This window comes from Aspergillus steynii, assembly GCF_002849105.1.
Source record: "Aspergillus steynii IBT 23096 chromosome Unknown P170scaffold_7, whole genome shotgun sequence".
Taxonomy (NCBI): domain Eukaryota; kingdom Fungi; phylum Ascomycota; class Eurotiomycetes; order Eurotiales; family Aspergillaceae; genus Aspergillus; species Aspergillus steynii.
Genome location: NW_020194404.1, coordinates 2,129,446 through 2,154,386, shown reverse-complemented (window position 1 = coordinate 2,154,386; position 24,941 = coordinate 2,129,446). Strand labels below are relative to the sequence as shown.

At 54.0% G+C, this 24,941-nt stretch overlaps 10 protein-coding genes across 10 annotated transcripts; 4 read left to right on the top strand and 6 right to left on the bottom strand.

Moving 5' to 3' along the window:
• Positions 1-336: 336 nt before the first annotated feature.
• gprM lies at positions 337-2,008 on the bottom strand (the record flags this gene model as incomplete). The annotated part of the gene is made up of 4 exons (XM_024844630.1): positions 337-1,500; positions 1,548-1,702; positions 1,766-1,864; positions 1,933-2,008. The coding sequence occupies 4 exons, from the start codon at positions 2,006-2,008 to the stop codon at positions 337-339; spliced, it is 1,494 nt and encodes a 497-aa protein (XP_024701329.1).
• A 1,497-nt stretch (positions 2,009-3,505) lies between these two features.
• P170DRAFT_429183 (uncharacterized protein) lies at positions 3,506-4,262 on the top strand (the record flags this gene model as incomplete). Its single annotated transcript, XM_024847878.1, has 3 exons — positions 3,506-3,631; positions 3,754-3,887; positions 3,923-4,262. The coding sequence occupies 3 exons, from the start codon at positions 3,506-3,508 to the stop codon at positions 4,260-4,262; spliced, it is 600 nt and encodes a 199-aa protein (XP_024701328.1).
• Positions 4,263-7,938: 3,676 nt separating this feature from the next.
• Positions 7,939-8,699, top strand: P170DRAFT_414821 (40S ribosomal protein uS15; the record flags this gene model as incomplete). Its single annotated transcript, XM_024847033.1, has 4 exons — positions 7,939-8,069; positions 8,127-8,197; positions 8,259-8,291; positions 8,479-8,699. The coding sequence occupies 4 exons, from the start codon at positions 7,939-7,941 to the stop codon at positions 8,697-8,699; spliced, it is 456 nt and encodes a 151-aa protein (XP_024701327.1).
• A 229-nt stretch (positions 8,700-8,928) lies between these two features.
• Positions 8,929-11,681, bottom strand: P170DRAFT_467193 (fanconi-associated nuclease 1). The gene is made up of 2 exons (XM_024852464.1): positions 11,022-11,681; positions 8,929-10,972 (listed from the first exon to the last, which is right to left on the bottom strand). The coding sequence occupies exons 1-2, from the start codon at positions 11,513-11,515 to the stop codon at positions 9,007-9,009; spliced, it is 2,460 nt and encodes an 819-aa protein (XP_024701326.1). The 5' UTR covers positions 11,516-11,681; the 3' UTR covers positions 8,929-9,006.
• A 117-nt stretch (positions 11,682-11,798) lies between these two features.
• P170DRAFT_439712 (DPY30/SDC1 family protein) lies at positions 11,799-12,860 on the top strand. The gene is made up of 2 exons (XM_024849904.1): positions 11,799-12,380; positions 12,580-12,860. The coding sequence occupies exons 1-2, from the start codon at positions 12,232-12,234 to the stop codon at positions 12,677-12,679; spliced, it is 249 nt and encodes an 82-aa protein (XP_024701325.1). The 5' UTR covers positions 11,799-12,231; the 3' UTR covers positions 12,680-12,860.
• Positions 12,861-14,191: 1,331 nt separating this feature from the next.
• On the bottom strand, positions 14,192-14,699 carry P170DRAFT_258575 (uncharacterized protein). The gene is made up of 2 exons (XM_024843063.1): positions 14,682-14,699; positions 14,192-14,621 (listed from the first exon to the last, which is right to left on the bottom strand). The coding sequence occupies exon 2, from the start codon at positions 14,482-14,484 to the stop codon at positions 14,248-14,250; it is 237 nt and encodes a 78-aa protein (XP_024701324.1). The 5' UTR covers positions 14,485-14,621; positions 14,682-14,699; the 3' UTR covers positions 14,192-14,247.
• Positions 14,700-14,855: 156 nt separating this feature from the next.
• Positions 14,856-15,973, bottom strand: P170DRAFT_365616 (RNA recognition motif domain-containing protein; the record flags this gene model as incomplete). Its single annotated transcript, XM_024844714.1, has 3 exons — positions 14,856-15,301; positions 15,401-15,747; positions 15,864-15,973. Coding segments are annotated over 3 exons (903 nt in total), but the record flags the coding sequence as incomplete, so codon positions are not given.
• Positions 15,974-16,511: 538 nt separating this feature from the next.
• On the bottom strand, positions 16,512-20,546 carry P170DRAFT_390438 (putative PHD finger domain protein). The gene is made up of 2 exons (XM_024845904.1): positions 17,868-20,546; positions 16,512-17,813 (listed from the first exon to the last, which is right to left on the bottom strand). Exons 1-2 carry the CDS (start codon positions 20,300-20,302, stop codon positions 16,709-16,711), a joined length of 3,540 nt encoding a protein of 1,179 aa, XP_024701322.1. The 5' UTR covers positions 20,303-20,546; the 3' UTR covers positions 16,512-16,708.
• Positions 20,547-20,602: 56 nt separating this feature from the next.
• P170DRAFT_439708 (uncharacterized protein) lies at positions 20,603-21,955 on the top strand. The gene is made up of 5 exons (XM_024849903.1): positions 20,603-20,773; positions 20,863-21,128; positions 21,231-21,239; positions 21,430-21,504; positions 21,582-21,955. The coding sequence occupies exons 1-5, from the start codon at positions 20,754-20,756 to the stop codon at positions 21,671-21,673; spliced, it is 462 nt and encodes a 153-aa protein (XP_024701321.1). The 5' UTR covers positions 20,603-20,753; the 3' UTR covers positions 21,674-21,955.
• Positions 21,956-21,986: 31 nt separating this feature from the next.
• On the bottom strand, positions 21,987-23,681 carry P170DRAFT_414810 (N(6)-L-threonylcarbamoyladenine synthase family protein). The gene is made up of 2 exons (XM_024847032.1): positions 23,429-23,681; positions 21,987-23,366 (listed from the first exon to the last, which is right to left on the bottom strand). The coding sequence occupies exons 1-2, from the start codon at positions 23,548-23,550 to the stop codon at positions 22,079-22,081; spliced, it is 1,410 nt and encodes a 469-aa protein (XP_024701320.1). The 5' UTR covers positions 23,551-23,681; the 3' UTR covers positions 21,987-22,078.
• Positions 23,682-24,941: the final 1,260 nt, after the last annotated feature.

Here is a 24,941-nt window from a genome sequence, read left to right as displayed (position 1 = left end):
CCAAAATGCGGGGGTGACAACCGATGGACTGATTTTTGGGCTGTCGGGTCGTCCCTAGTCGGTTGGGACTTGCGGAGTAGAAGGTTTGACTTTGGGGTGGGTCTTCTTCTCTTTGACTTCTATCTTACGAATTGCGGAGAGGTCGGAGGGTCGGATGGTTTCTTGTAGTTATTAGTTGGATTAAACTAATATCGTAGTGTAGTGTAATAATATCGTATATGCCAGTACATGTCGCGTAATCAATCAATTCTTCCCAGGGTATACCCAATGTACAATACTTTTCTGTATGTAAATGTTTTATCCGACCCGAACACCGAACCCCAAACCCAACCGAACTCACTGTGAAGTGCTGTATTGGTGATTCCCCGGCGCAAACGTCGCCTCGGGCACCCACTCTCGACCGCCTGCGTACGTGGGACCCGGCGGCCGAGGCGACGAGAAGCTCATCGACGGCTGGACGTAGCGTGCGTCTCGGCCGTAGGACCCGTCGCCCGGGTCCGGACTCGTGATCCGTTCTGGCGACGGCGACCGGACCACCGGTTCGGGGGTCTTCAGCGGCGATATCGTCGCGTTGCCGAGCATTTCGTAGGTGCGCGAATCGGGCAGGAGGCTGCGCGCGTCGGCCGAGACGTATTCCTCGCGTTTGCCGAACGTGCTGCGGAAGAGGTCGACCCAGCCGTGGAAGATCGAGGGGCGCGCAAAGAGAACGAAGTTCCACAGGCCGACGAGCGATAGGAGGATGAGAACGGCGAGCAGCGTGGCTTGGTTGGGTCCGACCTCTTCGATCTCCTTGGTGCATTTCTGCTTGTCCCCTTCCGACGAGACCAGACACACGAGCCATGGCATGGCCTTTTTCATGTTCTCCGGCGTCACGGCGAGCTGCTTGTCCATGTCGATGAAGACGACGGCGAAGAAGATAACGTTGCCGATGATGATCAGAACCAGTGCCACGCCTCGCCATTGCAATTGGAGGACGCGTCGGATACGGCGGTATGCTTGTCGGGCCGTCACGGTGCGCACGCTCGACGTGTAAGACGGAAGATCGGAGCTATTCGTGGTGGTGGCGTTGTCGAAGACGGACCGGACGTAGACATGGATGCAGTAGCCCATCGTGGCAAGCTGCAGAACCGAAGCGGCGGCGGCAAAGGCCATGACCGGGGCCCAGTAATCCTGTAGACTGTGTTTGATGTTGATGTGGCACATGCTGCCAAACCGGAAGGAGACGCCCGTCAGGATCAGCATGACCGTCGTTCCGATGATTGGGATACCGAAGCCACAGATGAATGCGCCCCACATGAATTTCTTCCCGATGACAATCTCCCAGCACACCTGGAGATGGAAGGCGACGGTCCGGATGAAACTCCACACGACGACGACCCAGCCGCCGAAGAGGAGCATGGCGCCGGTAAAGGCGCATGACAGATCGTCGTGCATATCCTTCGGAGTGATCTGATTGTAGCATTGCTCGGGGTTCGTGCCGAGAGGGATGATGAACGGGATCTGTTTGGTCAGTCATGGTCTGGTTTGAGAGGCACGAGATCTCTCACCTCCATAAAACAGATTCCCAATGTAAAGCAGATGCTCAGGTAGTGGCGATGCGTCCATTTCACCGGAAGGACCGCGTACGAGACCAGAAGGAAGATGCAGAGAGGCAAGACAGCGACACTGAGCCAGCTGGCCGCCCTTGTCTTAGACATCAATTCTAGAACAGGCGATTTCGATTAGCCTGAGACTTGTTGAACCGGGAGGTAACCGCCAGACTCACCATCGCCGTATGTCCACGATGCCAACGGACATGGTAGGCAGCAAGAGACCTGGCCGTCGTCTTTGCCGGGAATCTCTTTACAGTATCGTCCCTCGATAACTAACAATTCTAAATCAGCACCACCGACAGAAAAATAAAAAAAGGTATATTGCGACGGGACAGCGTACATCCACCGGACGATGGGAATAGAGATTCTTGAAGGAAAGGTTTGGGGCAGAGCCCATGCATAGTATTATTCGACATGGCGAGCCCTATCAATTGACCGTCGTATACTGGGGGTGCAATTCAATGGGCGAAGAATCATAGCCTAGGGACCGGAGGAACGTCGCGACGGGGAAAGATTTCGGACGCTTCAAGGCATTGAAACCCCGTGCGAGAGGCTCGCAGCCGTGCAATCACTGCGATTGACGAAAGGTAGAAGAGAACGAACCACTCTCGAGGGTATGATCTCATACAACGGTGGAGGGGAAGAAAGAGAGGGGGCAAGAAGGAAGGCGAAGGAACGGGGAGGAGGGAAGGATGGGGAGATATAGTCCGGACATGGATCAGTGATGTACCTTGGCGATATACTCCTTTAGCACGGTCAACTAACTCAAATGCGCATCGTTGGGGAAGAGGGAGGATGTTCCAGTGGACTGATGGACCAGAGGCCCGTTCACCCAAGGCACGAGAAGAGGGTATGGGCGAGCAGACATGGTTGTGATTGGATGCGACGGGGATACCTCGAGACGTAGCTTGGCACCAGGGGCTCGCGACGATGAGTGGAGCCGAGAAACGAAAAAAAAAGAGAGAGAGAACGAGGATCCTCGAGGAGTTGCGACGAGACCGTCGGAACTCCCATTGACTCGTGGAAGACGAGGTGGAAGCGGGGAGTCAGACGTTGCGACGGCGGCGGCGGGGGATGATTGGGCTGAGAAATACCGACGGCCTCCACCGCGACCCAAGGATGCGTTTCCTTTTCCCAGACACGAGTGGACCGGCGCTCGCTACTCGACTGTCAAGGATTATTTTATTATCATTATCGATTTGTTTTTCTAATTTTATTGGTATTATTGCAGCTGGGATCCTCCGTCTGGGTGTTCCACCGCACCACCGAGGCCAAAGGTCTGGAAGTTTGGTACAGACTAGGGCAAACTAGGACCGACTGACTCTCTAGACTGGTCTGCCCTCGACGGAACTGTTTTCTAATTATATGCGTACGAATCAATACTCCGGAATACCTAGGTGATGCCACCAACGCAGTAGTTGAGGCAGACCGAGAAACTCGGGAGACCACAAACCCTAGAACAATGGCAATTGAGTCAGCGTCCAGACTGCGGAAGAAAAGAAAAGAAAAGAACGGACGCTAAGGCAGGCGGCATACGGTACCTTACCTGAGTCACCGCGAACAATACTGGAGAGGGAGGGATGGGGAAGGCGATAGACTTCGGCTAAGCCCAGAAGGGGACGTGTTCCAGGCACTAACGCACTCAAAGTGACGCTAACGCCGCATCTCTTTTGTTCCCTTCGCCGGCATGAGGGGTTTTGACTTTCGCCGTCTCCTCACGACTGCCGCATTCTTCCTTTTTTTAAATTTTGATTTTCCATTTATTTATTTTTTACTTTTTACTTTTTACTTTTTGTCTTTTGGCTAATATAATCCCCCTGTTGGTAGTACGATCCTCGCAACGAGATTCGCCTCGTGTTTCTGGACACATTTGAGAACGCCCGCTATGTGACTGTAACTGTGCCAGTGACGCCATGCCTTCCCCAAGGATTGAAGCCGACGGTCACGATGGAGACAAGCGAGACTCCACCGGTGGTCGGACTGCAATTGCTATTTCGGTTTCTTTTTTTCTCCCCGAGTCTCCTACTCTGGATACTCTGGTATGACGAGACCGACAGAACTACGGGAAGAAAGGGGCATTCCGTTGAAGAACTCCCCTCCGCTTACGTCGCCTAGAAGATCAATTCGATTGATTAATGCGACCGGCCATCATCGCATCTAGATCGACTCCGACGTCGCACTGACCACGGCGGCCCTTTATTGCGGTCATGGTTACTGTCGCGTGGGTGCACAACGCCGGTGGGACGTGATTAAATCAATTCCGTCGAAGCCCTACTCTTATTCCAAGGGATCCTAGTTAGTCCCTGGGACTACTGTACGACTCTGTCCAGTCTAGATGACTACAGGAAATCCCGCGCCAGAGCCCAGCCTGGAAACAGTTCCCTTTTCGGCGTAGTTCCTGAGCACCTCATCAGAATCCAAAGTCCCAAATCCAAACCCTTCCACTCCTCCATACACGACAAGAGTAAACATCAAAACTCGGCGGGTCCCCAGAGCCGCATGGTTGTCTTTTCGTGCCCAAAGATTCTCGACCACGGCTCCGGGTTGCGATCGTCATGGAGTCGGCAAGTTGATGCCGCGAGAGTTTGCCGACTCCAAAGTCAAAAGGGAATCGTGGGCCTCGTTGCGGTTCAGCTCGATAGGCGCGTCTATCACGCGGGTTCATTCTAGCGGGTTTCCTCTTTGCACATCCGGACGATCATCCACCGATAGTCGTGGGCTGGGAAGAAACCCAAAATCCAAAGATGGGATCCTCGACGAAGCGCGGACGTTCTCCGTGATGTGCTCACGAATTGAGTCTGCCGATTGCGGTCGATCCTGAGTGGAGTCTGCTACTTTACGGAGTATGTTCGTCGCTATCTTAAAGCTTTGCTTTGGGTTTGGATTCTCGTCGGTTTCCTGGCAACAATTCCATTATACCACGATATTACGGTCAAACACGCACACGTGGGGACTGTCCAATATAGCATCTCTACCCGCATATAATACGAATCGCTAGTATACCTAGATCATTAAATTAAAGCACGCACGTTTATCTAGCCTCTTAGCAGGTCCAAATTAGCGCAGCATGGCGCACCAGAAACGACACTAGGCACGACGTATCCCCGTCGACCCTCGACTGCCTGAGTGCCTGGAGAGTCTGCGACTTGCCTCGCCTCGGGATTAGGTTGGATTTAACCTTCGAAACGTTGGGCTAGCCATACTTTCGTCCACAATCCCCAAATGCCCGGCTCTGTCGTGTCCTCGAACAGCCTAAATCTTTGGCTGACGGTCGAATGTTCCATGGGAATCCCCCCAGCACGTGTGTTTCATCATGTCTTGAATCTTTGGGGGTGTTTATTTTTGGGCCGGGGCGGCGATGGTTTCTTTTCTTTTTGCGACCACAATCCCCTTCTTTTGGAGTATACTTGACCCTTGCCGCAGGTCGCTGCAGGCACGCTGACGGCCGTCACACGCGACTGCGGCAGGTCATCACGGTCTGGACACCGGGATGGCTTATGTTTGCTCGGAAAACAGCCCAGTTACTCAATGGGATTATTTCCATTGCCACTGGCGAGAAGGATCTGCCTAGCGTGTGTCATTGGTGTTAACAATTCCGCCTACGCCGTTCGCATATTAATGGACTCCGGAGTGATGCCTCAGGGAACGGGCAGCGATACGGCCGAACGGGACAAGCGCATCCTGCCAGACGTTCCGGGCTGACGAGGCAAACGAGATCTTTCATTAATCCATCATGGATTATGATTCAGAAGAGTAATACTTCCGGTCTCCACTCTTTACGGAGGATTCCTCCAGCCTAGAGGATCGTGTCGTGCATCCTGGGCGCAGCAAAAAGAAACAAAAAGAAAAAGAAAAAAAAATGTCGCATCTACGCCACCCCGTTCAATGTCTCTCCGATTTGTCCTGCTCCTTGCAGTGCCATCGAGATCCTGCAAATTCAATTATAATACTGGCCGACCGATCAGGCTCATGCAGCCGAGATGAAGGCCGCGGATTCGGGCGATTGGCATCTCGCCAACATGACAGAGAAGATCATCGATTACACCTGAGCCAAGCAAACCGCTAAGACGGATCATTTCAATTTGTCTTGGTTCTTGGGACGTTTTACGCCGCCATCCATCAGAGTCCAGACTGTCTAGTGTCTAGGAGGCCTGCGCCGACGTTTTTCTGACCTTTCACGGTGGATTTATCCCACAATTGCGCAGATACTAGCCGGACTACTGAATCGTGAGGCCTGTTTGGATGGGATCGTAGGATCCTGATCCATCCCGCCACCCAATCGGCGCCAGATCCTCGGCGCCGACAGTGACCGCGGCTGGAGCTGGGCCCTGCGGCAAGCCCTCTCGTGGTGATCATAGGCCCGTCGCTAACTCGACCGATCACTGCGCGTGGGCCCCAGGTCCCCACGATCAGTATCTATCAGCTTCGATCACCGCAGCCCCCGTGTCCTGTCCTACTCCGCCTTCTTCCATCGTGCTCTTTACGACATTTTACCCCTCTCTGCGGTAATCCGCAGCTGCGGCTCCCGTTATTCCCGGATCCATCTCGCTGATTTGACCGTCTCCGAGCTTGGACGGTGCTCCATGTCTCTGGCCGCGCCAAATCACGGCGGCGATCCGCCCATGGATGTGTTTTTGCCCTGGCACCTGATATGATCGCCATGCTTTTGTGTGGTCATGGCGTGAGCTTTTTTTAGGAGCTGGATCTTTTTCCGCCGTTGATATCAGCGCTGCATTATGATTTCCCCAACAGCGCGAATTACGGAGTAATTGACCCCTCTCGTCAGCCACGACGAGTCTGTGTTACGATCCTCTCTGGCGATGATTCGATCGCCTCTTCTCCATCGTCCTATTGGCTTACTGGCCATCAGTCCGTCACGAACCTACTTCCTGTCACAGCTCCGCCTGGCAAGAAACCTGCGATTCAAGGATTCAACCAACAGACTTGGTCGCATTCACATCGCAGAATGATCCGGCGGCAAGATCTCAGCTGAAGACCTCGTGCTCAGCTTCCATCCACCAAAATGTAAAACACGAGTCGATGATAAGATCAAGGAATTGGCATTTCTCAAGGCTTCGTACCACATCCCGACCGCAGGTGCCCTGTCACCCGGGCAGTGGCATTCAACAGAACCCGTCTCTCGGATTCTTTCCCCGTATCACCAGACTAGTCGGCAGTCACTGCAAGACGGGCATCTCGGGACATCACTGGACGCTTGAATAGCGGTGTGATGCCCGTGCATTTTGTTCCTGCTCCCCGATGCCGGTGTGATTTTGGATATCGTGAAGAGCTTTTGGTGCCCACAGTCGGATATCTGAGTATATTGCGTGACACTTGCATTTCGCGTCTGTAGACGGATGGTGAAACCGCAATTTGCGTGGAGCTACTTTTCAGTGGTAGGTTGAGGACGTCGTGATTTCAATTTGATCAACAGCAGGTACCATTCGACAGATAGGCAGGCAGGATGTCATGATCAGCCATGCAGTCATATATCCAATCATATCATTTGACCAGAGTACGGAGTATGCTCGGTCCAGTCCACGAAGTGATGCTCTGTGGACTCGAGTACAGGACATGTTACTACCAGCGGTCATCTACTGCGCCGTAGCATAATCCGAGGCCAGCCGCAACCGAAGTTTCTACTTTGACGTGCAAATATACGGTATCATGAGAACCAAAATTCATATAAAGTGTCCATTGCTGTGATAAACTACCCTATTCTGTACATCCAGCTCCAGAAGTATGTCGCATTCGCAAGCTCGAGTATCGAAACCTAACAAAGTCCAAGTCAGCAAGACTGCAAGCATCCAACATAACCAGAAAATAAAGCGTAGAAGATGATTTCAGAAGTCCATTTAGATCATCGAAGAAAAGACCACGAGGATCTTTCCTTCTGACATAAGAGGTACCAGAAAATAAAATAAAAAGGTTGTGTTTCATCATTGTGAAGATAGGAGGAAAAGACTGGGCAGGAGAGTACTAACCTTGAAGAAATACTGAATGAACATCACTCAGTTAGTAAATCAACAGATCAGGAAAAAGAGATATCATAAATCTCAAATCCAACGGCGCTGGACCTGCAACCGCAACGTCGACACACCCAAGAAACAACAACCGCAGAAAAAAATCCCGCCGAGAAGAAGCCTTTAAATTAAGCGAACACCGCCCTCACGTGACCCACCACTAGCTCCACCGCGAAAATTCAATCCACGTGACCCCACTGGGGGGTTCCATTTTCACATCTCGTCGCAAAAAAATCGAAGTCTTCTTCTTTCTATCGCAGCCTCAACACCGTCGACAACCAACCAGGTTTTTAACCCGCCAAAAAAAAACACCATCAATCACAATGGGTCGTCTTCACTCCAAGGGAAAGGGCATTTCTGCCTCCGCTCTCCCCTACTCTCGCACTCCCCCCAGCTGGTTGAAGACCACTCCCGACCAGGTCGTTGACCAGATCTGCAAGCTCGCCAAGAAGGGGTATGTTGACTGGAAGATGAGTTGAGAGAAGAGAAAAGTGGCTGATCGATTGTACAGTGCCACTCCCTCCCAGATCGGTGTTGTCCTCCGTGACTCCCACGGTGTTGCCCAGGTTAAGACCGTCACCGGTAAGTTCTACTCGCGCTGGCCATCCGTCAAGGAATCAAAAACTAACATTCCTCCCTATAGGTAACAAGATCCTCCGTATCCTCAAGTCCAACGGTACGCCAACCCCTACTCCCCACAACCTACAAACCCGTAGACCACGGCGAGGAGCTCCATCTCTCCATTCTTTCAATGAACCTTGAAAGTGGAGGATGGAAGACTCTGAAGACCCAACCCCGGGCCCCCAAACCCGAAAGCCTCTGCTTGGTCATCATCGGCTGACAGAGAGATCTCTATCATATAGGCCTCGCCCCCGAGCTCCCCGAGGATCTGTACCACCTCATCAAGAAGGCCGTTGCCGTCCGCAAGCACCTCGAGCGTAACCGCAAGGACAAGGACAGCAAGTTCCGTCTGATTCTCATCGAGTCCCGTATCCACCGTCTGTCTCGCTACTACAAGTCCGTCGGTGTCCTGCCCCCCACCTGGCGCTACGAGTCCTCGACTGCCTCTACCATGGTCGCTTAGATTACTCTTTCTTCTCGTTGATAACAGGAGAGATGGGTGTTTTTTTGTGGCTGGTTGGTGATGGTGGTTGAGTGGCTATTTTGTGGCTGGGGGCAGTATCTTCACTGGTGAAAGCTGGTGTTGTCTTCTGGTTGACTACGGTCGATTGGACCCTGGTCGCGGATAGTTGAATAAAAAAATAAATAAAATGATTTACATGACTTCATTTGTATTCTTGCAGTATATTCGTAGATTGTATCCAACGTTTCCCTCCCCCCTATACAAGGCATATATACGACCTGTATCTAACAACATCCAACTCCCAAGGCTAGGAAGAAGAAGAAGCCCTCACCTCCCTCGCAACCGCATTACAAAGCTCGACCCTCACCCCGGCCCCAGACAACACATGAATCCACAACCGCTGGGTATCACTCAACCGATCATTCTCAGACTTAACCTCCACGAACATCACCCTCCCCCTCTCCACACTCCACAGAAACAGATCCGGAACGCCCCCTCCCCTTTGCTGATACTCCTGCGCCAGAACCTTACACACCGTGGCCAGGGCCTCGCCGTCAAAACACTGCACGATCTCCTCCAGATCACTCAGCTCGAAGGACCAGTCGATGCCGACGGCGCAGGTCTGGCGCGGGGATTCGCGCGCGTGTACAGAGCGCAGGATGCGCGGGGCGGCGCCGTTGGTGAGTTCGACCAGGCGGTGGTTGATTTCGGAGGCGCGCGACGCGTAGAAGGTGTCGGTGTGTAGGTCTAGAGGGCAGGTTTGGAACGGGGTTTGGAAGACGTTAGGGACGTAGGTGAACAGGATGTCGTAGAAGAGGTAGCCGAAGAGGGTTTTAAGGATTCCGCCTTCAGAGTGGTAGCCTTTCCAGCCGTGGTCGCGGTACCAGTTCAGACACATGCTTTCGACGCGGCATTCGCCGCCGTCGCGCGAGTCGAGCCAGATGGTGGGACGGCAGCGTTTGGAGTCGGTGGTGGTGGGTGTGGTTGTGTTGCGAGGCGGCGAGTCGCTTTCAGTCTCGCGCTCGATGCGGATGCCCTCGATGGTTCGCTCCTCGGGCTTGACGAGCCGGACGTGGTTGAATTCGTGCTGTTCGCGTTTGACGACCCGGAGGGCCTTTTCGAGCTTGGTGATGCGTTTCTGCAGGTCGTAGTGGTAGATGATGTGGCAGTCGGGGTCTTCGAGGCCGGCTTCGCAGGTGCGCAGAGCAATGCGTCGCCAGTGCTTTCGCTGCGCTTCCTCGCTGCGTCCGTCGTTCGGCGTCAGTGCCCACATGTAGTGCTCCTCCAGCAGGGCTTTGCGCTGGTACCATGCACCGCGGCGGGCAGCGTGGAAGAGCCGTTGGCCTAGGAGTTCGGAGAGAACGCGATGTTCTTCCCTGTGCTCCTTGAAGCGCCCCAGGGGATGCAGTCCTTTGTGGATGATTCGTGTGTAGACCCAGGCTGGGGAGAACCGGCGCAGGTAAGCGCCCTCTCCGCATTCGTAGACGGTTTCCTCTTTGCGTCTTTCATGCTCGAGGAGGAATTTCCACCGTGGGTGAACTTTGTACGCAAGGTCTCTCACTTGCTCTAGCATTTCCTTCGTCGGTGTCCCGTTGAACTCGAGGATATTGTCGATCTGGAACTGGGTCCGTAGGGCTGACTCAAACTCCAGTAAGAAATCCCTCGATGGGAAGATCGAGTTCGACCGGCAGACCACATACTCTGGGAAATTCCGGCGGGATATCTTCGCCAGGATGATGGTGGAGAGGGACTTCTCCGTCCACTCGGTCGATTTATAGAATACAAGATGTACACGTTCAAAGAGGGCCCGAGGGCCCGATGCAAGTCTGATGCAGCCGCCTGTGTAGTCCAGGATCTTCTGGACGAAATGCGCGTCTCGGTTGACCGGCTGCCTGTCGCTATTCCAGTCCAGGCCCGTTTGTCTTTGACTGGCGCGGTGCAAGGCCGTCAGGAGTTCCTTTTTACTCTTTCCTTGGACCTTGGCTTCTTTGGCTAAATTCTTCAATTCTTCGAGAAGTAACAGCGACGACGCTTCTTCTAAGGTGGTAATTTCTTCCGTCTTGTCCGCAAAGCGAAACTCCCCGCCGAGACCCAGCTCATCCGGGCACTCGAGGCCCGCCGGGTTTTCACCCGCAGACACAGATCTCGGAGGGAGGTTTCGACTGCGTTGGAGATCGTCTACGACGCGAGATACGTCCGAGATATCCGAGTGATACCCCAGTCGATTGATGCGATGCCACGCGGAGGTCTTTCGCAGGAAGAGCCGAACATATCTAACCGAGTCAGCCAGAGGTCCGCGAGAACCGGGAAAGGCAAGCATACAAATACTGGGACTCGTAAGAAAGGGCCCTCCATTGATTGAAAAACTCCATCTCGGCCTCGTCAAACAGATGCGCCTCTTCATCCAGCACAGTTTCCAGCGCCAGATTGAACGCATCCACGTAGATGGAGCTCTTCCCCCTTCGCCACTTGCCATTCTGCATCCGTGACTGCAGATCCGGCTCCTCTTCCTGGCCTGCCGCCACAGCGTGAGCCGTCTCATACTCCTCGATGGCCTCGCTATCGGCCTGGAGCGCTGGAAGCGACGATTCCAACTCCGTCTGGCTCTGGGGGAAAGGAAACTCCTCGTCACCAGTGAGGCTTCGATCAGCTTGATCCAGGGATGGTGTGTCCAAGGCCTGGGGCATGGGGCTCTCTAGGCCATTCTCCTGAAGAGTATCCTCTTTTTCCGGGCTTCTGTCTTTTTCCGTCTCTGCCGAGACTTTTCTTCGTTTTACAGACGGACGTTTGGTGTCCCAATAGTCCAGCAGGGACATTCTGACTGATGCCTATGTACAAGGGACATCCGAAAGGGGGGCAGCAGCATCGCAATCACATCGACGCCGCTGATCAGGATCTGAAGCGGCGAAAAGACGGACGTGTCGGGCGTGTCTTTTGCAACACGCGGTCACCTGACCGTGGTGTTTGTGCGGTTTGCATCGCTCCCAATCGGGCAAGTCAGCAATCAGCAAACAGCGTCGCCTGTCGCATTCCAAATAATCTCCTGCTTGCGTCTCTCGTGTCGTTGGCATCGTCAGACGAAAAAATCCCAATCACCATGGCCGATGAAGACCCGGTAAGAGCCCTTCAGATGGTTCACGATGCGCTTTGATTGATCCCCACCGAGCGGAGAGCGTAGGAATGGAAACAATGACTTACCCACAGGCACTCACTCCGCCGTCCTCTCCGCTCTCTCCCTCTGGCATTTTGCCCGTCTTTGCGCTTTTCCTTTCTTCCCTCTTTTCCTTCTACACATCCAATCCTCCATTCTACAACCTCATCCTCATCAATTCCTCCCGCTAACCATCCACTCCCTTACAAGTCTCTCTCAATCCCATCCTCGCGCTCATTTGCCGCGGACCCTCCCTCCGAAGCGGTGAATACTCCACCACCTCCTCCACCGACCATCGGCTTCACCGTCAACCCTCCCTCCAATCCCAATTCCAATTCCAACACCCCAACAGCAACAATTCACCTCCCCCCGCACACAATTATGGGCAACGACTCCGCAGCCAACACCCCCGCCGCTGATTCCACCGCCTCGGCGCCCATGCGGCCCGGAGGCGCGCCGGCTCGCGTGTACATGAACGAGCGGATCGTGCCGTACCTGCTGGAGGGAATGAAGGTTGTTGCGAAGGAGCAGTATGTTCGCCCTGATTTGCTTTCCTCCGTGTATGCTGCATTGTGTGTTCTGGTCTGGTCTGGTCTGGTCTGGTTTGGTCCGGTCTAGTCCGGGTCATTCGTTCCAGATATCCAGACCATCGGACCTATGCCTATATATACACTGCACGTGAAGAAAAAAGTAAGGTAGAAACGAAGCTAATCAACACCAAAATCACAGACCGTCGAACCCGCTGCGCGTGCTCGGCGAATTCCTCATCCAGAAGAGCAGCGAGGTAGAGGGCGGCGGCGCGGGAGGCGCGAACAAGACGCCCGAGTAAAGGAGGCTCGGATCGGTTCGGATTGACCGGTCTGGTCATTTTTGTTGAAGTGTTCAGCGTGGGTGGCTTCTTCGTCTATCTGTTCGTCTGCTGCTACTTGCCCACGTACCTGCCGTTTACTGTGTCTGTGTCCGTGTCTGGCTTTGCGCGAACAGCTTGCTCAGATGGACGTGAGTGGATACCTAGCACTAGGTAAGAAGCACGATGTGTATCGAATACCGAGTCGAGACGTACGCTTACGATCTCGCTGGTTGGAAGCTGCATACTTGTGCACTCGCGCTTTGGACGAGGGTTAGACGGTAGTGGGAGAATGTGTGGTATATTCAGCACTTTACTATATCCTATGCTCGTCTTCTACTCGACCAGCGGACAGAAAGAAGACAAGAAAGAAGAGAAGGGGTGTGAAAGAGAAGGACGATCTGCGATGAAGATCGGGTATCGATTATCCTTTACTGCCAGTGGCGACAGGGAATGGCTCGCATGATCTCTATACTATCATCCAGGTAGATGATTGAGTCTGGGTTTATGTATTTTCATATGCGATTTGAGGCACGCAGGGATGGCGAGCTTGTTTTGTCTCATTTCGATGGCATTATGCAGGTTATCTAGAAGCGAGGTCGAGTCTCGGCTGTGTTAATTCTTAATAATGGAATAAATAATTTAAATGTCGTAGAATCGTTCTTTGTAGGCTTGTTGATGTCAGTTTCTCTCGTAGTTCTTCTAGTGCGCGAAATCGGAACATGAAATGCAGCCGCGGGAAAGTATATATATCGCCACGTTGTCCACGACAAATGAACAATGACAACCAAAAAAACTACCATAGAATACCCAAATAAATAAATCCAAAACAATCATATCCATATACAAAACTTCCATTGACCTAAACTACCAAGCTAACTAGCTCTATTCAAATCCTGCCGTGATTAGTGCTCTATCCTGTATCCCGATCAACATGCAACGATGATAAGTCAAACTCCTGCAAGACGTCAAAGTAGACCATCAGTCGACCAAGAGGTCAAGAGACTAAGTGACGAAAGCCATGGATAGGTATGCAGACTCAATCATCGCAATGTTCGCAGCAGAGCACAACGAAGTGGGTTGATAAAGCTGCATCCTTGAGAACATATCAGCAGTCAGCACCACCAAGTCCTTACCTTTCGCGCACAAACCCATCATGACCAAGACGAGACCGGCGATTCGATCCTTTTGTCCTGTCTTGTCCTTTCCGAAAATCGAAGTGCTGCAAGGAATTACGTTGTTCTTGTTCATGTTTGCGTTGTCTCCTCGGCAACCGGATCTAGAAAGTCGCAGCGCAGAAAACGAAAATCGTACTGGCGACACTACAAGGCGGAACTGGCGAAAGATGGCCGGACTCCGGGGATCTCTTTCATCTGAATCTGTAAATCAAAGGCGTAGACTGAACAAAGAACATAGTGGTTTTCTTTGGAGGGCCTGAAGACAGACAGATCCTAAAAGTGTTTGTTTTCTGGCCGAATACAATCGAGTCGTTACGTGTAGAAGGAGTTGAAGAAGACGCAACAAGAGACGCAAATAAGGCGAACAGCTGACTAGGTAGTGACGAGAAAACGACCAAGTTCCGGAAGAGTTGAAAAATGTAGCAGTGCTGACCCATCTGACAATCCGGGGGGAATTACAACGTTAAAGTAAATATCTGGTGTCCTTTTTTTTTTTCTTTTCCCTTGCCGCCAATAATTTTTCCCCGGGGTGAGTTTTTCGAGCGAAGCAACAAAAGAAAAAACATCAGCCAGCGATCGAAGAGCGACGACAGAGTTTGCTTTTTTCATCTTGTGGTCTTGTTTTCAGTTGAATAGTCGCAAATCTGAAGGGCGTTCCGAGTATTTTGGCCGAGTTGACATGTGAATGCGCAGACGACTTTTCCCTTGCGTGATAAGATGACATGAATGACGCTCCAGCGTGGTCCGTTAAAAAAAGATTCATCAATCCCAACCAATGATAGGTTGTCGAATGGATCAAGAACCATCGTGAGGAACATGGGAAAGGGCAAAACAAAGGTCAGAGGAAATCAAAAGAAAATGGGCGAAGGTACAACGTAGAAGGTAACAGAATAGAAACAAAATAACTGGGGGAAAGGGGAATTACGTGCTTAAGACCTTGACTTTGAACGCCGATTTCTTTCATGTTCACCTTGACCTACCTACCGGGAGCTGTATCTGTCGTCACGGGGATCGTAGGAACGACTGCCGCCATAAGCCTCACGAGAGGGAGGTGCGGCGCTGTGGCCACCGCCGTAGCTAGGGGGGTTGGCGTCGCGGTCGTAGTAGCTACGACGGTCTTCGCCACCACCGCTGCGGCGGTCGTCACCACCACCACCACGACGCTCCTCACGGCTGTAACGGTCCTCGCGGCTAGAAGCATAGCGGTCGATGCCACCACGGTAGCCGTAGTCGTCACGGTAGTCACGACGACCGCCATAGTCACGGTAATCGCGGCCACCATAGTCTCGGCGATCACTGTAGGAGTCGTAGCGACCATAGCGGTAGTCGTCATTACGGCGCCAGCTGCCTCCGTATCCGCCACGGCGATCATCAAAGCGGTCGCCACGACCACGGCCACCGTGTCCACCACGGAAATCTGTACCTTCTCGAGACAAAAAAAAGACACGGTCAGCCGAACTCTACTTATAAAGTGCATCGATGTATGTAAGGGAGCGAGAAAACAAAGAGAAAAAATACTGACCACGCTTGGGAGGACCGAAGTATTTGCCGGGGGTCGGGGTGCGAGGACGGCTACGACGGGCCTTCTCAATGCTCAGAGTGCGACCCTCGATAACCTCGCCCTGCAGGCCCTCCTTGGCAGCATCGGCCTGCTCGGCCGTCACCATCTTGACGAAACCGAAGCCACGAGACTCCTTGGTGTGAGGGTCGACCATGATCGAGCAGTTCTCAACATCGCCATACTTCTCGAACAGGCGGCAGATGTCGGACTCAGTGAGGCGAGGGTGGATGCCAGTGACGAACAGGTTGGAGCCGGTGTTCTGAGCGCCCTCTTCATCGTCATCCAAGGGCTTGCGAGAGTCGACAGAAGGCCTAAAGTGTCCACAGCCAAGTTAGTTCGGGGGGTTCATCGCGTGGAGGGAGAAAGAGGCAAAGACGGGAAGCTCTCGACAAGCTTGATGAATGACGACGCGTCAAGGTGTACCTACCGATCATCCATACGGCCATTAGGAGAGCGGCTGCGAGTGCGATCGCCGCGAGGTTCATCGCGAGGAGATGCGCTGCGGTCGCGGGCGAAACGAGGCTCGTCTATGACGCGGCAGAAAAAAGGCAGATTAGCTTCTGAGTCGGGGTTGCCGGGAGCCAGACGGGGGTGGCGCGGATGAAATCATCATCAACGTACCGTCGTAGCGACCGTTCTCGTTATCGTATTCCGTGGCCATGATGGTCGAGGGGAGTGAAAAGGACTGGAAGAATGGAGAGAGAGCTGGTTGATTCAGCAGTGGCGCGCGCGATGCACGGTCCCAAGAATCGCAGTTGTGTGGTAGAAAAAGAGGAAGCTGAAAATTCAACCACCGAGCAGAGAAAGGGAGATTGAAAAAGAGCAATCAGGTGATGAAAGGGCACCTAGTGAGCGAGGGATCCCTGAAAGCAGTAAGGGTGAAATTGAAGAAAGAAGAGGGAGGGAAGAGGAAGGGATGGCGAAGAGTGAAGGTGTGGTGAGAATGATGAAAGAAGGGGGAAGAACCGGGCGAAGAAAGGCGAGCGATTCCAGACCGGCGGGTGCCAAGCCTTCCGCAACGTCTGTCGATTTCCTTGATATACTCCATATTACTTCTAGGATAATTCTTCAAATTCTCTCTGCAAGCATGAATTCGTCCCTGCCTAGCTGTCAAAACAAAACAATTCCCCAACAATGAAAAAGCTACCACTGAACGCCGTTCCTGCACTTCCGAACCCGCAACAAAAAGGCACTGCTAATACAGGGCTCCAAATGATAATCAACAAATCAAAAACATCAACAAAATCATGTACGCGCTAGGATATTCCTTCCTCACTTGAATCCTCGCCACCGTCTTCGAGTACGATGCACTTTCACATTTTGTCCATTGGCCGATCTGTCCGTGCCGTGAGTCGATGACCCGTCCGGCGCAGTGACCATTTGCCCTTCTAGTTCGTCCCCCACGAGGTCTTTCAATTCGTCCTCGTCCAGTTCGCTGAGCTCCTCGCTCATTCCACGCATCACGTCGCGACCAGTCCAGCGTTCTTCGTGAATGGTGGTCCCCACCGGGTCGAACGGTTGCATGTACCACTGGATTCCCCCTTGCGACAGAGGGAGCTGCTGATCGCCTTTGAAACTTGGCGGCGGCGTCAGCGGGCCCTTTGCGGGATCGTGATTCGAGTCTTTCGCCGGCTGCGGGCTACCCTGCTCGGTCTTGTTGGTTTCGCCGTTGACAGCCGGCTGCTCCCCTTCGGTGGTAGGAAGGACAGTATTCGACGTGGTGGCCATGTCAACATCCTGGCTTTCAGGTTCCTGAGGAGCCGGAGCGACCGGTTCTGCTTTCGAAGCGTCCTCGACTTGAGATTCCACCGTAGGTTCGGGAACCTCCGCCTTATCGGCTTCGGGCATGGTCGTATCTTCTTGGAGTTTCTCAGGCACGGCCGTTGCTTCGGCGGTGTCGCGAGGCTCCAGTTTCGCAATTACATTTTCGTCATCCATCTTTTCATCCGATCCGTTGGTCTTCTGCGTTTCTTCGGGTCTCTCCAGGGCCTGGATATCTGAGGGATCTATTTCCGAGTCTCTCCGCGACAGGACGCTCGTCTCAAGCATGAGATCCAGCTCCTTGAGCTCTTGTTCAAAGGGTTTGCGATTTAGCTCGCTCTCCTTTTTAATCGCATCTTCCAGAGCGGGCTGGATAGCTCGGATGATTCGCTTGGCAAGCGTCCTTTTCTCCCGTTGTTCGAGACTGAGCTCGGGAGCGCGACCGCTGATCTGCATCTGAAGCTCCTTGGTGTCACCAGCTGGCTTGACACCAATCTCGGAGGTAAAGACACGCGCAAGGTCGCCCGAAAACGCAGACACCGATGTGTAGTGGCGCTCGGCCAATTTACTGCGTATGGACAACAAGCCATCCCGGAAGACGGCTTTCCCATCCAGCCTGCAAACACATTAGTCATTGTAGATAAACGTAGTCAGGACGGAGCGTTCTCACCCTTGTGCTTTCTCAAAAATAGGCCATAGCAGAGGGAAGATGGGGAAATATACGGTGTCAACCACATGCCGAAGCATCTCGGCATCCTTCAGCTTCTCTCGCTCTCGCTTCTTGACCTCATCGCAGAGCATCCTCAACCGATCGAGATCGTGATACAATCGCTCACCAAAATCAATCCGCCGCTGAAGTCGTTTGCCGCCGGCAACTCCCATCGCGACATAGTCTCGTCGCGTCATTTCCATGGACGAGAATGTTTCGAGCTGCAGCTGGAGTCGTTTGAGAAGCGCCGCACCTCGTCTGGCCTCTCGTTTCAAAGTCCAGTACTTGCAGGCATCTTCGGCATATTGCTTTCGCTGCCGAACGCCAAAGCGCTGGAGAGAGGCCACAACCGAGTTCAGAACGATCTGGGGAATGACCGGTGCCCCCGAGGGTAATTTCCAGATAGTCCTCGGCACGGCCGGTCGCTTCCGCTTGTTACCACCCATAGTGAGAGTGATTCGTGGCGTATGGGTCCTTGGGCCATCGTCGTCATGGTCGCACCCCAAGGGATGCGCCGGCTCTAACGACAGAGCTGCCGCCTGACTGTCGCCCCACCGGCGGCCCTGCATGGTATTGCGATAGTATTCGATGGCATCCGCAGTGGCAACATCCGTGCCGTGTTCTCTGCGCCACTCCGGGGGCACATGTTTGTCGCAGAAGGCCTTGAGTAAATGAGAGTCCATGATTGCAGGGCTGCCGTGACCGGACTTCATCTTGAGGTACAGCTGGGCCCGTCGCGCACAGGTCACATGGAAGGCCACGAAGCAGTTTTTGTTACTACACTGGATCGACGCACCCATTCTCTGCCGACAGATATAGCAATGAAGCTTCCAACGACTCCTAGGTACCTTCTCAACGTCGGTGATCGGCTCCATCAGGGAAGGGTTGCCGATCGAAACCTCCGGAATCCAAATAGCGCAAAGCAAGTGGGACCATTTCGAACTGGGCGTCTGCTTAAAAGCACCTTCGGTATTCGGACAAAAGATGCAGTTCACTGACCCCCGTCCGATCAGCTGACACTTACGACACAGCCACTGGCCCTCGGGGATGAAAGGTACGCCGTAGCATTCCTGGTGCACCGCAAGATCGCAGCCGTCACAGAAGACAATCGCGTTCGAGTTTTCGCAATCGCCATCATCACAGATCGCGCATTTGGTATCATGTTCTTCCCCGGGGCCGGTAGTTTCGCCATTCACCGCAGCCGCGGAGCTGGATCGGGGGCGTTGCGTCTGCGGAGGCTTGGGGTTCGGTTTCGGGATGCGTTTCTCAAGGGTATGCCACTCCTTTTCAATCTTAGTCATGGTGATCTCGAAGACCGCCGGCTTGATCGGCTCGACCTGGTCTTCTCGTCGCTTGGTGTTGTAGTCCTCCAGCCACTTCTCGTCCTGTTCATCCATATCATATTCCACCCTCCCCACCGTCGCATTCACCTCACCCTCCGTGATCACGGGGTTCGCCAGATCCATGTCGTCGTCTTGCGCGCCCTCCGTCATCCGAACGAGCTGACGGTCATGGCGGAGAAAGAGGTCGCTCTCCTGGTAGCCCACGCTCGCCATCGTACGGTCGACGTAATTCTGCTGACCCACGCCGGGCTGATCGTAGAATGTAAAGGGGTCACAGATGCGGAACGACGGCTTCGGCAGCGTCAACTTCTCCCGAGGATTCGGACCCGGCGGCGGCACGACTTTCTGCTGCGGCGAGATGCCCAGGGCATTCAAGATCGCTTCCGGACGACGGGGCGGCCGACCTGGCTTCCGCTTGATGGGCGTCGGCGAGGTGCCGTTGGCGTGGGCGCGCACGAGCTCCGCCAACGGGTCTTTCTCGCCATTCCTATCCAGCCCGCTCGGCGTCAGGATATTGGCGATGGGTCCGGACGGCGCGGGACGGTCCACATCGTCGGCACTGAACACCGTGAATCTTGTTTCGATGTCCAGCTCGGGATGGAACTCCTCCCAGCCTCGCTCCTCACGCGGCTTGTAGCCGTCGCCTTGTTGTAACGCCAGCGCGGCGGCCGTCGAGGAGCCGAAGCGACCCCGATTCTGGCTTTTATCGCGCCGCAGACGCGCGGAGGGCGGCGTGGTGGGCACCGGGGGTGGAGGGGGTGGCAGCTGGGCGGGCTGAGGCTTGGGCTGCGAGGCGGAGGGACGACTCCGCGACGTGGCGGACGATGTGCGTCGGGCAGGAGCTGGCTTGGGGGGTTTCGTCTCCCTCACGTCGAGTTCGATGTATCGGCCTCCTCCACCGGGGCCGCCGGGGACGTATTTGCGTTTCTTGAGAGGGGGGCCTTCGCTGGGAGCCGGGTCCGAGCTTCGGGGACCCTTCAGGGTGACTTTCGACGCGGATCTCGACGGTTTTCCGGGCGGAGTGCGGTTTTTCGGGGAGGCGTACGGCGCCATTTTGAAGAGGTGGGTTCAGTAAAGACAGGATCGATGAGGTATGATGCAAACGAAGGGACTGTTTGGGTGGTTAATCTCGAGCTGGATCCTTTGTGCTCACCCTCACAGTTGGGACACCACAGATCCCAGCTGGACCGTATCAGCAGAGAAATCACAAGCACAATCAGAGAGAGCGCAGCAGTGAATCATGACTTGAGGGACAAAGCACGCAGGGCAGCAACGGGGACGGACAAGCGACAGCAGACTCAGGACGACGCGAAGGCGAGGAGTGGCCCTTCGTTATCTCAGGCGGCCGGCGCTAAACCGCGCTGGGCCAAAGGCGGAGAGGCTCCACCGCCCGTCAAACCAAAGCAAAACCAACAAAGCAGACAAACGCGGAGCTGCTCAGCATCGCCTGCTGCTGCTGTCAAGCCTCTCGACTTCCTCTTCTCAGCTTTGCACTTGTTCCAGGATGATTGGTCCCGAAGATCGGTAACACCTCCCTCCTCCCTCAGACCCCCCGTCTTCCCCCCCAACACTCCTCTATCTTCCTCCCAAACAAGCTAACCGCTGCGCATCAGTTGGCGCGGAGGTCGGCCCTACGATCACAATCGTCAGTCGGGACAGCGTCACCCCAACGCCCGGAACATGAACATGCACGGCGGCGCTCGTGGCGGACAGAATCAGAATCCACATCAAAACCCAAATCAGAACCAGAGCCAGAACCCCAACGCCCGGGGGGCCGGCGACTCACGCGACCAGCTCTCCGCCGCCGGACTGTCCCAGGACCAGCACGTTCCCGTACGAGGCTTCAACGCCGCCGAGGCAAAGGGAGCTCTGAGAAGAGGTATGTCTTTTGCGTCATGATCATTGCGATAGCAACCACTGTGCGACTTGAGCTTTTTTTTTTTTTTTTTTTTTGCTAACGGTTTTCGGCGCTTCCGATCAGGCCCAGGAGGTACGTAAAGCACAGCCAGCCCTACTACACCTACAACTACATGCAGGCCGATCTGCTCGACCACATGGCGAGACCTTCGTACCATACCACCTTCACTTCTCCTGCCCTTCGCATCACCTCTCGATCAAGAAGCTCCCCTAGATGTTGCACCGGTCACACGTCGCTAACTGCTTCCCTTCCGTACCCGCAGCGCCGAGACCCTTCTTCTACAAAACCCCGGGTAAAGATGCGAATAACCGCTCGGGCGGGCCGTGGGGATCCAAGCGTATGTGCTCGAGTCTTACCCTTATTTCTCGACTGGAAGGTCAGCAGAGTGAATGGTTATGGTTAACGATGACACAGCAAACTCGATGGCCAGCGGGAAGGATTTCTTCCTCGAGCTGCGAAAGCAAGTTACGACTTTGAAACAGGGTGGTAATGTTGCGGGTGGCTAAGCTTTGCGGAGTGAGCTTGGGGGCTGGAACGTCGAATAGACAGAGTAAGGAGGTTGGGGTTGAGGTTGAGGCTGGTTTCGCTGGTCGCTGGCCGATCGGAGGATACCTATCCTTAGCAACGTCACTGAGTTGGCGAAAATGCGATTTACGACATTTGGGCGGATATGGGATTGAGGCAATTACATCTACAGGACTATCATCATCTATCATCATACCCGGATAGCGTATTCTGAATGGTTGTCTAATAGTGCGGAAATGATAAAATGAAAAACAAACATCGAGACGAGACGTCTTTCAATATTTTGATTAGTATGCATCATTCTATATACATTTGTCGATGAGAGGGAGTAGAGCGACGTGCGACAGTATTATACAAGGGTTTGCTAGTGTACATTTTCAGTGGTTTCATGATTGTTCAAGCCTGACCCAGTCCGCCGGACCCAGGATACCGCCGTCCTCAGCGCGGGGATCAAGAGACCACTTTCTCCAAGCCCGACAGCTGAGATCGCTGCGCCAGCCGGCCTCGAACATCTCGATGCCCGCCCATCCGATCATCGCGGCATTATCGGTGCACAGAGAGGGCGGCGGCGCGATGATACTGACGTGCCCGAACCCGCGGACATCGAGGAAGGAGCGGAGTACGGTCATCAGGAAGCGATTCGCCGCAACGCCGCCGCTGACCACGAGGGTTTTTACCTCGTCGCCGGTGCCCTGGTCGCGAAGCGCTTCGAGAGCGATGACGGTGCGGGAGGCAAGATGCTCGAAGCAGACGCGCATCGACTCACGCGCCATGACGACCCGCTCTTCGTCGCCCATGGTCTTGCCGGCTTTATCCTTCGCAGAAAGGATCCTGGTAATCGACGTCGCGATGGATGCGAAACTGAATTCCAACTGTCGAGTCTTGGCGAAGGGAGTAGTGAGGGACCAGCCCCAGGGGGTCTCACGCTTGGCGAGCTCTTCGCCGCGCGTCATCGGGGGCCGGTAGTCGGCGTAGTCTATGCTGCCGTTTGGAAACGCAAATTGCTCCAACAACTTGCCGTACATTGTCGTTTTCGCACTCTGAAGCACAGGTTCGGGAATGATATCCCGGGCCGCTTTGTCCAGCGATTCGCCGATCGCCACGTCCGAGCTAGACGCCATGATCTCATGGTCCGTGAGGGAAGACGATTTGACGAGGATCGTATGCCCACCGGAGACGAGGATCGAGAGGAACGGGAACTCAGGGGTCGTAGGCTTGGGCGAGACGGTCTCCGACGCCTCGTCTTGGGCACGTTCCAAACACGACACCAGACGCGGCGTCAACAGATGAGCCTGCATATGATGGACCCCGACAAAGGGAACCTGCCACGCAACCGACAGCGCTTTACCCGTGTCCAACCCGACGAACAAATTAGATCGCATCCCCGGGCCCCTGGTGGCAGACACAAAGTCCGGTTTGCGACGTGGCGTGGGGTCATTTGAAAGGTGTAATAGACCATGTCCTCCATTTGTATCCTCCGAGGGTGTAGGTAAATGCGACAGGGCCTTGTTGACCAGCTTTGCCATGTTCTCTTGATGCGACTCCAGGGCGACGACGGGATGGACGCCGCGATACGAGGTCGTGTCTGCCGTGACATTCTCGAGGAAATGGGTCTTTGCGATGGCACCAGACGGACCGGTCTTCTTTTCGACGATCGCAACCGAGGTATCATCGCTGGCAAGAAGTTAGCAATTCTGCGGGCCGTCCCTCGACCAACCGAACCAGGATCAACTCACCACGACGACTCGATGGCGAGAGTCAGTAACCCGCGATATCGCGAGGGCAGACTCCATTTTGGTTTTGGGACTGCACAGATTTTCCTGCGACAGACCGCAGCAGGGAGTCGCGAATGTAGCATCGGGAAACGGATGGCGAGAATGGCGCTGGGCCAGGAGGCGACCCGACGGAAAGGCGCAAGAACCTGCTCGCACGGGCCAGGCAAGCCCTGGGACTCAGCCCTAAACCAGGGACCAAAGCGGTAGGATTAAGTAAGGAGCTAGATTCGATATTAATTGATTGATTAATGCCTTCGGTGTTTTGGGCATAAATTACGCAGTAGTTGCCATGCACCTATAAATAGACCCGACCAGTCACTACTATTAATAAATAATAAGTGCAGCGTCCCTCAGTGGAGCCATAACGAGCGTAATTGGATTTGTACCAGGCTATGCTCAAGCGTCAAACTAAACTAAACTAAACTAAACGCCAGACCAGATCATCACGTCATAAACATAATAGTATGTAGTTCTCATATACACGGGAGGCGTTCTCCTTCTCCAGGATCATCCACCGAGTTCCGTCCTGCTGAACAACCGTCGCTCTGCGCCACATTCCATCCCACTAGACTGCATCGGCCAATGCAAGGTGACGTATCGATTCAGAGTAGGGCCGGTCGTGAGCGCGGGAAAGTGACGTCGCAGGATCCGCAAGAGGACTCTGCAATCTTGGCCCTGCGCTCCCACAAATCCGCCGGTAGAGAGATTGTCAAGTGTCAAATCGATTCTCGCTGGGTGTTCATTCTCGGACCGTCCAGCGTCGCTCTTCGCGCGACACTTTGGTGTGCGTGCCGTAGTATTCCTCGGGGTTTTCAATCGGCGTCACGCAGTGCACTGTGGGGGTGCCTTTGAATTGGATGTGTCTCTTGACCGTGCCATTCGCCGAGTGCTTCTTGAGGATGCTCTTGGACGAACATGAGTTGGTGTAGTTGTAGGCCGGGATTTGCAGCGACGAATACCGCTTGGCACTGGGGCTGATGGGGGACGGCGAGATGGGAGTGCGAGGAAGAGGACCAGGAGACTTGAGAGACAAAGCCGGTCGAGTAGGGTTTTGTGCCGCAGCGATGCTGACGGTCAGCTTGGGTTTAACGGCAACACGAGGAAGCATAATGAAAAGATGTTCTTGCAACTTCGAGGACGGAACAAGCGAGATATTAAAGTTTGGAGTGGATGATGAAAGAGAAGAAAGAAAACGGAAAACAGAGAACAGCTGTGGGGGCGGACTTTGATCAACAAAGCCGTTGCCAGAGTTGCCAGAGGCACAGCGCGTAAATGATACTATTATTGACGTGGTGCAGATCCAAAAAAAGAAGCCAACTGTAGCTGTCGCCTGGGCCAGCCAAACGAACCACCGAACGACGAAAATAGAACAGAAAAAAAAAAAAAAGAACACCGGAAAGAAAATCAACCTCAAACAGACAATGTGCCAGACAGGAAAAAGAGGCAAAGACCAGGGATAGATGCGCGGCTATAT